Genomic DNA, 12,080 nt, shown 5'->3' with positions numbered 1-12,080 from the left:
TATCCTACCTTTAGAGATTAGGATTTTATAGCCTATTTTAGGGCCTTGGAAATTGCATTCAAATAAGTAAATATCCCAGGTGATTCTGATACACATTTTAAGAAACATTGCCTAGGATAAGATTTTATAGGGAAGAGATGTATTTTTGGTAAGTGTATTTAAACATATCTTGAATATTTACTATATTATAGACCTATAATAGGATATACTCTAGGTAGAAAAGGCATAATTGGGATCTTTCAGGGGACTTAAGTTTTTAGCAAGCCATAGTAAAACTTATTTGTGTTATATTTTACAAGACATTTCTAAATATGTTATCCTAATATATTTTAATCTTCATAACTATGAGGTATTTATTACCTCTTTTACAGTTTAATACAATTACTGTAAGTTTAATATATTTACTATCTCAGTCATGAAGTTGTAATTCAAATAGGCATCTTTTGACTCCAAATCTTGTGTTCTTTCTAGTATATTGTGTCCCTCTTTTGATCTCAAGAGCAGCTTTTGGTTCCTTAACACGCTATATAGTAAATGTTAATAAAAATAAATAGACAACATTCAGCTTTGAATGTGAAGAGAAGAATCCAAAAGTTTAATTGTCAAACCAAAGATTATTTTGTATTGAGGTAGAGATCTTCTAGGTAAAATCATTTAAAAAAGATTTTTACGTGGTTATTACTAGAATTAATGTTGGGTAGTTGGCATTTTAGAAATTTTCCTTTTAGGAAGCTGTTTCATTTTCATCAAATTTACATTTTGTTAAGCGAAGTAAAATATTCTCTGTTTTCCTTCTTAACGTTGGTTATTTTGTGAGAGTGTCTCTGTAATTAACAAACACTTGAAAATTATGTTTGTGTCTTTTTTTTAGAAAGAGAGAGTTGGGGGGAGGGTCAGGGGAAGAGGGAGAGAGAGAATCTCAAGCAGGATCCATGTTCAGTGAGGAGCCCAATTTCGGGCTTGATCTCACAACCCTGAGATTATGACCTGAGTTAAAATCAAGAGTTGAACGTTTAACCAGCTGAACCCAGACATCCCTTGAAAATTATCTTTTATTTGTTGTATTTTAAAAGGTACTCGGCATTCTTTTTAATCAGAATTTGTCTGAAAAACGCCCCTTTTTTGAAGAATATTTTTATTTTTTAAAGATTTTATTTATTCATGAAAAACACACACGGTTGGGGGGGGTGGGGGGAGCGGGGGAGCGGGGTAGAGACACAGGCAGAGGGAGAAGCAGGCTCCATGCAGGGAGCCCGACGGACTCGATCCCGGATCTCCAGGATCATGCCCTGGGCTGAAGGCAGCACTAAACCACTGAGCTACCCGGGCTGCCCTTGAAGAATATTTTTTAATAAAATTTGTGACCTTCTCTTTTACAAGAAAACCAATACAATTATTTTCTAATTCTGTTCTGATCTAGACTTCTAAAGCACAAGGATCAAATAGCTCTGATCAAAGTGAAATCTGTAAACTACAAAGTATCATTAAGGTAAGGTTGTTGGAACAATGGCTATTACACATCTAAAATTTTGCTTATTAAAGTAGAAGTGTGACAGAAGGCTCAATTATAAAACTATATAGATTATGATTGTTTTTATCATTTTGTATTTTCATCTTTTATAACAGCAAGGTATATAAAAATGTCTGTTTCCAAAATCATTTGGTTTTGAACATTTGTTTTTGTTTTTTTTAGTAGTTTATATTTCCTTAGTTTCTACTTGCTACTGCATCTTGTAAAATTGTCTTTTTTTTTTTTTTTTTAAGATTTTGTTTATAAGAATGGGAGGGAGAGGGAGAGAGAATCTAAAGCAGACTCCACATTGAGCACAGAACCCAGTGTGGGACTCAATCCTGTGACCCTGAGATCATGACCTGAGCCAAAATCAAGACTCAGTTACTTAACTGAGCCACACAGGCTCCCCAATATGGTTTTCATTAAAACAACTCCAGGGTTGCTAAAATTTCAGGGTTTAGTGTTAAACGATATTGAGAAAATAAAATGCTAATACTATTCATTGTAAATAGCTATTTTCCTTTAATGGTAGAATTTTGCTACTGTATGTCAATTATTTTAAGAAAAATCTTGATTACAAGTTTTATCATGTAGCAATGAATTGTTTTTAGTGTACAAATTATGATCAAGTGTATGGGGCACCTGAGTGACTCAGTTTGTTAAATGTCTACCTTCAGCTTAGGTCATGATCCCAGGGTCCTTGATCGAAGCCTAATTTGGGCTCCCTGCTCAGCAGAGTGTCTGTTTCTCCCTCCCTCTACCCTCCCCCAATCAGTCTACTTGTGCTCTTAAGTGCACATGCTCACCCTTTCTCAAATAAATAAAATCTTAAAAAACATATTATCAGGTATAGAATTTTTAGTTTTTGGTTTTATTATTATTACAATACTAACATAACTGGGTTCCAAAGTCAGACTTGTGTTTGAATCCTGACTCTGCTATTACCAGCTGTTCTGCTTTGAGCAAATTACTTAATCTTTCCAAGCTTTGGCTTTATCATTAGTAAAGTAGATTTCATAATACCTTCCTTGTAGGATCATTTTTTTTTTTTTAAGATTTTTTATTTATTCACTCATGAGAGACACAGAGAGAGAGTGAGGCAGAGACACCGGCAGAGGGAGAAGCAGGCTCCATGCAGGGAGCCTGATGCGGGACTCGATCCCGGGACTCCAGGATCAGGCCCTGGGCTGAAGGTGGCGCGAAACCGCTCAGCCACCCAGGCTGTTCCTTGTAGGATCATTTTATAGTTTAATTGTTAAGCTGCCTGCCAAGTGCTGGCATCTAAGTAAGTGTACAGGATTAAAGAATAACTTGTCTTCTCAGGAAACAAAAGCTAATTTATTGATTACAATTCCTGGTTATGAGCAACAAAAACCTTCTCTGGCTAAGTAAAGTGAAAGAGGATTTACTGAAAGGACCCAATAGTCTCTCCCCAAGATCGAAGGAAGAATTAAGCATTTTGGTCTTGGAAAGGACAGGAATGAAAATAGCAACAGGGATCTAGATAGCAAGACACAGTGGACAGACTTCTCGAAGCAGCTATCACAATGTTTGTGGTCCAACCAGTTTCCCTTTTTGAAGGACTAAGCTCAAGATCCAGATTCCTGGGAGAGAGACTGGTGGTCTCATGTTGGATAGCAAGATATTTTTGCTCATCTTTTGTTTCATTTTTTTTCTTGCTGGTATTCTCTCATTAAAAGAGAAAAACCATTTTTCAGACCCAAGAAACGAGAGAGTTTTTCAGAATTGTCAGGATTTAGGTCCTGTGTTTAAATTCTTTCCAGCCTTAGCGTGTTCAGAGAATTATTTTTGCACAACGATGAAATAGCTTAGGTATATCATTGATTACAAATGTTGTTAACTTGGTTTTTATTTTTTAAGGAACTCAAACAGATTCGAAGTCAGGAAATCGATGACCATCAACATGAAATGTCAGTGTTGCAGAATGCACATCAACAGAAGTTGACAGATATAAGTCGTCGGCATCGAGAAGAATTACGTGACTATGAAGAACGAATTGAAGAACTGGAAAATCTGTTAGAACAAGGTGGTTTTATTAACTTAACGTATTAGATGACATAATTAAATGACAAGCCTAGTACTACTGTAAGACCAAGACACGGATGTAAAATTAGACTCTGTTTTAAATAATGGGTGGATGACTAGTTCTGTTCATCTGCTTGAAATTTGTAGTGGGATCATTGTTGCAAGATTATGCAGAAATGGAAAGGTCCTTTTGCCTTTGTGGCAAAGAGTTAACAATATACAGATTTCTTTGCATTGCTGGGTGATGATACTTTGGCAATAAATGATTAGAAATATTTTCACTTCTTTCAGACTCATATACAGAGGTCTTTTAGTAGTTGATTCAAATAATATTTTTCCTCAAGTATTTATTTTAAAATGGGGGTGCCTGGCTGGCTCAGTCTGTGGGGTGTGTAACTCTTGATCTTGAGGTCATGAGTTTGAGCCCCACATTGAGGGTAGAGATTACTTAAAAAAAAATCTAACAAAAGCTTTATGTTGATAACTTTTTAAAAGACTCTTTTTATAACAAAACTGAAAAGGAAGTACAGAGATTTCCCATATACCCCTGCCCTGACCCATGCATAGCCACCCCACTATCATACCATCATTCATCAGAATGGTACATTTTTTTACCAAAGATGAACCTACATTGACAGATCATGGTCACTCAGAGTGTGTAGTGTACTTTTGGGTTCATTCTTGGTGTTGTACATTCTCTGGATTTGGACAAACATAGGACACAGATTCATCATTAAACAGAATAGTTCCAGTGCTCTAAAAATCCTTAATGCTCTGCCCTACTCACCCCCTCCCTCCCAATCTTGTTATTGTCTCTATAGTTTTGCCTTTTCCAGAATGTCACGTAGTTGGAATCATACAGTATAGATGATTTCAGATTGATTTCTTTCACTTAGTAATGTGCATTTGAGTTTCCTCCATGTTTTTTTTCATGGCTTGACAGACACCTCAATTCTTTTTAATGCTGAATAGTATTCCATTTCTGAGAGATACCACAGTTTATCCATTCACCTGCTGAAGGACAATCTTTGCTACCAAGTTTTGGCAGTTAGGAGTAAAACGGCTATAAACATCGTTCAGGTTTCCATGTGGATAAGAGTTTTCAGTTCCTTTGAGTAAATACCAGGGAGTGCAATTGCTGATCATACGGCTAGGATGTGTTTTGTTAGAGACTGCTGAACTGTCTTCCAAAAGAAGCTCTACTATTTTGTACTCCTGCCACCAGTGAATGAGAATTCTTGTTACTCCACATCCTCGCCAGCATTTGGTGGTGTCAGTATTCTGAATTTTGACCATTTTAATAGGAGTGTAATGATATCTCATTGTTGTTAAGATTTTCAAGTTCTCAAGTCTGTTAAATCTCTTAGTTGTATATATAGCAAGCTATTTGTCTTTCAGTAGTTGACATTTGCTGTCCTTGGTTTTCTGTTTATGTTCTAGGTGGCTCAGGAATTGTAATACCTGATCACTCAAAAATCCATGAGATGCAAAAAACTATTCAGAATCTACAAACTGAAAAAGTAGCATCTATAAAAAAAATTGAAGAACTTGAGGATAAAATAAAAGACATAGATAAAAAATTGTCTTCTGCAGAAAATGACAGAGATGTTTTGAGGAAGGAGAAAGAATGCCTAAATGTTGAAAACAGACAAATAACAGAACAATGTGAAAGCTTGAAACTGGAATGTAAATTGCAGCATGATGCTGAGAAGCAAGGTGATACTGTGACAGAAAAAGAAAGAATCCTTCCACAGAGTACATCAGTGGAAGAGGAAGTGCTCAAACTGCAGCAAGCACTGTCTGGTATAAAATGTTTGGACCTTATTTATGATTGGTGTGTTACTGCATACTAGTTTTTAGAGACAACCTGAGTACTTTACGGAGATGGAGTATTCATATATTTGTGTAGAATTTGAATATAATTGTTTGGTTTAGGATTCAGTGCCCTAATTAATGGATCACAAATAGGAATTTTCTGTTAAAAAGGCCTCATTGTTGGCTGGCTGTCTCTCAGCTCCCCTTCCTCATCCTTTAAGTACTTACATGGAACTCATTGATTAAGAGGCCTTGTAGATTTCTGAGAAATGTATATGTAGCTATTTATTGGGAGGAGGTATGGTTCTGTTAGTCTGCATAGAGCCAGATACTTTCTGCAACTCTAGGTTCCAGACCCTCCACTTAGGGAATGCAGCCTCCCTTTTTCAAAATTCTGTATTACCTTTTAAAATGATGTCCTGTATCTAAGCAGACATGAGACTGGTAAGAACCGTAGGTCTTTCACCATTTTCCATACTCAAAAGTGTTATTTACTTACCTGTGTTATGTGTTAGAAAAAGTAAGTTATTAAATGTAATAGGTCAAACATCAGTGTCCTTTCATGCCAGGAAAACTTAATGGGAGCTCTTAGCTGTGAAGATCTATTTTATTTTGCACTTTGTCTTCTCACAATATAAACTCTCACTTTATGAACTGCTGCTCTAAAGGTTTTTAGCCCTTGTGTTTTGTGTTCCCCTCCCACCCTTCACTGCCCCCAATCTGTATTCCTTGCTTAGTTGTTTATCATGAGCTCCTGATCTGGATGGCCAACTCTATAAACTCAGGTTCAAATTCACCATGTCCTCCTCCTCCTCCTCTCCCTCTCCTCACCTTGGTGATTTACCAGTCTGCCAAAACAGAGAATTTGAAATCATCACTAGCATGTCCTGTAGGTTCTATTTTCCTTAGCTTCTCTGGTTTAGTAATATTTTAGGATTATGCCCCGGAGGAACTCTAAAGTTTCTCAGAAGGGCCTCAGTCCTGGGAGCTGCCATGAAGGCAAAGAGAAGGCTGTTCACTGGTGTTCTAGACTTTTTTCTCATTTGACTTCCAATTAACTCTGCTCTTTTCAAAATTAATGTTTCCATTTATTTAACATATTGGATGACTCATGGGTTTATTTGCTTTAAAAACAAACCTCTCTCCCTAGTCCTTCTTCTTTTTCCCCTTTTCACTGCCACTGAGTAACTTCAGCCAATCATGTTTTCTTTTGCCTGGTTAACTATAGCTGTTTCTAGATGGAGCTAAATTGCATAGTGGTTAAAAACATAACTGAATCCAGCTCCATCACTAATTAGCTGACTTTGGGCAAGTTAATTAACATCTCTATGCTTTAGTTTTTCCATCCCTGTGGTCAGGATACTACTACTATCTTCTTCATAGTTGGAGTAGTAGTAATGGGGATTTTGTGAGCTACTAGCTGCAGAGTTCTCTTTAGAACAGGGGCCATCTCATAGTAAGCATTATAAAAGTGTTAGCTGTTATTTATTCTCTGATCTCCGTGATTCCTTCAGTCCAGTTTTTTTTTTTTCCCCCTATCTGTAGCCAGATAGGTTTTTCGGAAACACCAAACAGGTTTAACTCCCCCAATTGTAGTACTTTGTGGCTCCCTGTGAACTTCTGGATAAAGACTAAACTTCTTCAGTGGACATGTAATGTCTTTCATGGTCGGGTCCCTGGTTCCCTCTTCAGTTTCAATTCTCCCCATTCTCCTAATATGCTAATAAGCCTTAGCCGCTGTACTTTCTTATATAGCTCTTTAAGCCAGTGAAGACTGTTAGCTCTGTCATCTTTGTGTTTGCTTTTCTGTCTGTGTTTCTCTCTGCTAACTCTTGAGTGTATTATGATTCATTGCAGGCATTGTATCTACTGGGAGGTGCCTATGCTGTGGCTCTCCTGGCCCTCCTTAGCAACCCCGCAACTCCTCCCCCCACCCCCAACCGTCTGGAGTAGGTGTCTGCCCTTTTTGCTCTAGTGGCAGTTTGTGCTCCCTGAATCATACTGTACTATAGTCATGTATTGACTGAATTGAAAGCTCCTTCAGAGCAAGCAAGGACTAAATGTTTTCATCTTGTTTAGCAACTAACTGATCTCAGTAAATGCTCAGTATCATCTCAATGAACATTGAATGAATTATTTCAGCTGAACTCAGGGTATTCTTTGTGTTCTTCTAGAACCACTTCTGTATGGGGATCTATCTGTAATACCAGTTTGAATGGTCTTTTTACCTGTTGTCATGTCTGAGTCACTTTAAAGAATTGAGAGATTGTTGTATCATTGTGGTATAAATACATTTTTTTGTTTTTAACCATTTCCCCCCAATCTCAGTCCTTTTCCTGTGTCCTGCTATGCAAACTAATAAGCTAATTTGAAACATTGTTATTAATGTTCTTATCAATGCAATAACTTATGACTCATCCAGAATATGATTCTAATTCTTTCTTCTACTGTTCCACAAGATTGCATTTTAATGGAGCTCCTAACTGGTATTTATATTATGGTTTCTTTGATACAGTCAAATAGAAATATAAAATACCAAAAATACATTTCACTATGAACCATTTGAGTGTGCCTATAAATACTTTATTTTAATTGAGTTTTATTCTTGAATTTAATATAGGAGGTAATTATTAAGTTAAAGAATTTTAATGTCAGATTCATTGTTTTTACAGATGCGGAAAATGAAATTATGAGACTGAGTAATTTATACCAGGTAAACTGATCTTAAGAGAAAAAGCTTCTGGCTTTATCAAGAAAAAGCATTTTGATTATTGTAGTTGCTTATTTTGTGTTTTTTACAAATTCACACAAACTTATCCTAAGGACTTGCATCTTAGTAATTTTGTTTGCTGATTAATTAACTTATTGACATAATTTTAAAAGTTACATAATTGAAAAACACAGGTATATCGCCTTCAAGATTAATTTGACAGACATTATGTATGTAAACATAGAAAATAGATTTTCTACCACAGTGAGGAATGTATTTTGATTCCCTTATGGAATTCAGAGAGTTGCTTCTATTGCTAATGATTTCAGGTTACTTTGTAAATGTATTTATATATTCTTTGAAATAAAATTTAAAAATTGTCAGAATGTTTATAAATGAATGACTGGCTTTATTTTATTATTATTTTTTTAATAACTGGCTTTAGATGGCTATAATTTTTATATAACACTAGTGAAAGACTCAGTACAAATGCGCAATTTTACAGCTTGCCTACTTTTTTGTAAACTTGATATTTATCTGAAAACATACTGTTTTAACATTTTGTAGGATAACAGTCTCACTGAAGATAATTTGAAACTTAAAATGCATGTCGAATTTTTAGAAAAACAGAAGTCCTTATTGAGTCAAGAAAAGGTGGGTGCAATAAAAATGGGGACAGAATTACAATGTTGTGTTTATTATAGGTCACAGCCAAGGGCCAGTTTATATCAAAATGGAATGTTTGGGTCTTGAGAGTCCTGAAGATGAGACTGGTATCATTGATGCTTGTCAGACCAGGTTGAAGTCTTTGAGCAAAGTTCAGGGTATGAGAGAGGCTGGCCATAGTTCACATTTACAGATAAGCCAGAAGACATACAGATACGAGCAGAAAAGATAGGTAAAGATTGTTTTGGTTTCCGCTGAAGTCCTGACAGCACAGGATACACAGGTGATTCTAGAGCCTGGAGTGGTTGTAGTGGCATCCTACAGAAACTATTAAGTGCTAGTGTGGACAGAACATATCTAGTGTGGACAGAAATTTTTTTTTAAAAGATTTTATTTATTTATTCATAGAGACACACACAGAGAGAGAGAGGCGGAGAAGCAGGCTCCATGCAGGGAGCCCGATGTGGGACTTGATCCAGGGTCTCCAGGATCATGGCCTGGGCTGCAGGCGGCGCCAAACCCCTGCGCCACCGGGGCTGCCCTGGACAGAAATTTCTTAGTGATGAGGGATGAAGAGGGATACATTCTCAGTGGTAGAAATAGATTCTTTGTGCATATTAGTAACAAGGTTCAAATAAGGTTCTGTGATACAGCATTGGGTATTGGAAGAAGTATTTTTATACTACTCAGGGATAATTCCCTGGCTAAGACAGCTTAAATACAGGGTAATTGTAAGTTGGTATTAAGTTATAGGCCAGTGTTTTAACTCAGTTTAAAATCTTAATTTTTAAAAAAATAATACATATTCACTGACATACAAATTCAGTAATTCATATGGAGAGCCTTTAGATGGTACAAATGGAGTATCCTTGGCACTTCTTTTGCTTGGCTTCTTTTCAAAAGGCAGTCTTTTTTTTTTTTTTTTTTTTTTAAGACTTTATTTATTTATTTGAAAGAGAGGAAGAGAGAGAGCACAAGCAGGGGGAGGGGCAGAGGGAGGAGAACAAACATCTGATATGGTACTTGAACCCAGGACCCTGAGATCATGACCTGAGCTGAAGGCAAATGCTTTACCAACTGAGCCACCCAGGCGCCCCTAAAGGTAGATGTTTTTTAACCAGTTCCTTGTGTGTCTGTCCTTCCTGCCTACACTTATGTATATATGATTATATAAATAGTTTTTAAAATATGTAACTATTAGCATACTATACATACTATTTATATGTATACCTTAACATATTTTCAGCATCCTTCCACATTATGGCATATAGGTAGTGTTTCTCAAAGGGATGCTAACACATGGAAAATTCTTAGTTTTGTTCACTGGCATATGTGTTGTAGGATCTTTGCCCCCACCCTTTCTACCAACTAAAAGCCAGTGTATCCTACTCTTTTTTTATACCTATATTACATATATTTTCTCTTTTCTCTGCTTTTTTCTGCTCCCTTTGCATTCTGCTTTTCATTCTGCTCTGATTCATTTATTTTTCTGTCCTAGGTATACTTCATTGTTTGCAGATCTTTGCACTTATCTGATAGGATCTGTAACCTTTCCAGGATATTTTTGGATTCTGCAGCCATTTCTTTTTTTTTTTAATTATTATTTTTTTAATAATAAATTTATTTATTGGTGTTCAATTTACCAACATACAGAATAACACCCAGTGCTCATCCCGTCAAGTGCCCCCCTCAGTGCCCGTCACCCATTCACCCCCACCCCCCGCCCTCCTCCCCTTCCATCACCCCTAGTTCGTTTCCCAGAGTTAGGAGTCTTTATTTTCTGTCTCCCTTTCTGATATTTCCCACACATTTCTTCTCCCTTCTCTTATATTCCCTTTCACTATTATTTATATTCCCCAAATGAATGAGAACATACAATGTTTGTCCTTCTCCGATTGACTTACTTCACTCGGCATAATACCTTCCAGTTCCATCCACGTTGAAGCAAATGGTGGGTATTTGTCGTTTCTAATGGCTGAGGAATATTCCATTGTATACATAAACCACATCTTCTTTATCCATTCATCTTTTGATGGACACCGAGGCTCCTTCCACAGTTTGGCTATTGTGGACATTGTCTGCAGCCATTTCTAACAGCTGTTGCTCCTTTCTTTTAATGTTACGTAATCTTTCATAACTTCTTTAATTTTCTCTGAGTCTGCTCATTGCTTAAGAATGCCAAACATACCTGCAGCGCTATATGTGTTCTTAACATCTACCTTAAAAAAAACTTTATGATTCTCCTGAGTGAACATAAAACTTTATTTTTTTAATATAAATTCAATTAGCCAAGAAACATATAGTACATCATTAGTTTCAGATGTATTCAGTAATTCATCTGTTGCATATAATACCCAGTGCTCATTGTATCACATGCCCTCCTTGATGCCCACCACCCATTTACCTCATCCTCCCATCCACCTCCCCTTGAGCATATAACTTTAGAAAGGCATAAGAGAATGCTGTTTTCATCACCTGTAGTTCAGAATAAGCTTTTAAATTGGAATTAAAATGAGAATCGTGAAGCAGATGTTTTCATTTTCACTGGTCTCTTTGTAAGGTCTCTATAGTCTCTTTATTTGTAGAAATTTAAGATTCTTACTTGCTTTAAAGTAGATTCCATAGAAGTTTGATTTTTTTTCTTTCAGTGAAGTGAAAGAAAGCTTTATACTATTGTATCACAGGCCTCACAATCAGAGCTTGAAACTATATGGGAGCTTAGAGAAACTGTCTCACTTCTAGAATTTGGTGGAAAAGTATTAAATACCAGTAGAACAGAACATAAAATATAGTTTAAAAATAATATATAGATAGATTTTTAGGAATGTTAGAGTTGAGAGAGGGGAACGTACTGTGTGCTCAGGTTAGATGGCAAATGAAGGAAGGAGTCTAGTTTTTTGGGTCAGAGAAAAGTTTCATGTTCTGACAGGAGTTAGTAATAAGGGAAATTCCTTTAATGAGGGAAAAGAAGCCTTTTATTTTCTAATTAGACAATGAATGAATGATGGTTTTTATAGATATTTATTTAGTTTATGGCTACTGGTGACTGGATGTTAGGGAATGGAAGGGCAGAGGGCTGGAAGACTTGGGACATTTTGAAGAGTGTTGGAGAGCAGGGAGGGAAGAAGCAGACAGAAGGGAAGCAGTAGTGGGAGTGGAATCAGGAAGGCTTCCAGATGGGAAAGTTTTTGTATAAAGAAGCTGGAGCCGGACAAGCTATAACAGCCATTCCATCTTGTCTGGTGTTACAGAAATGTTCTTGAAGCTGCACATGAATGAAGGCTGTGATTTGCTGAATTTTATATAGCATTGCTGAAGTAGTATTCAGTA

At 36.5% G+C, this 12,080-nt stretch overlaps 1 protein-coding gene across 3 annotated transcripts in view; it reads left to right on the top strand.

The window, feature by feature from the left end:
- The window catches only part of TRIP11 (thyroid hormone receptor interactor 11), a 70,234-nt gene that overhangs the window by 17,297 nt on the left and 40,857 nt on the right, over positions 1-12,080 (top strand). For all 3 annotated transcript variants that reach the window (XM_038544115.1, XM_038544114.1, XM_038544116.1), the window contains exons 5-9: positions 1,421-1,489; positions 3,395-3,560; positions 5,000-5,362; positions 8,047-8,087; positions 8,652-8,738. In XM_038544115.1, the coding sequence (XP_038400043.1) occupies positions 1,421-1,489; positions 3,395-3,560; positions 5,000-5,362; positions 8,047-8,087; positions 8,652-8,738 (726 nt within the window). The remainder of the gene's footprint in view (positions 1-1,420; positions 1,490-3,394; positions 3,561-4,999; positions 5,363-8,046; positions 8,088-8,651; positions 8,739-12,080) is intronic.

This window comes from Canis lupus, chromosome 8 (assembly GCF_011100685.1).
Source record: "Canis lupus familiaris isolate Mischka breed German Shepherd chromosome 8, alternate assembly UU_Cfam_GSD_1.0, whole genome shotgun sequence".
NCBI classification, from domain to species: Eukaryota; Metazoa; Chordata; class Mammalia; order Carnivora; family Canidae; genus Canis; species Canis lupus.
Note: the sequence above shows the minus strand (reverse complement) of the source record. Positions and strands in the feature narration are given on the sequence as shown.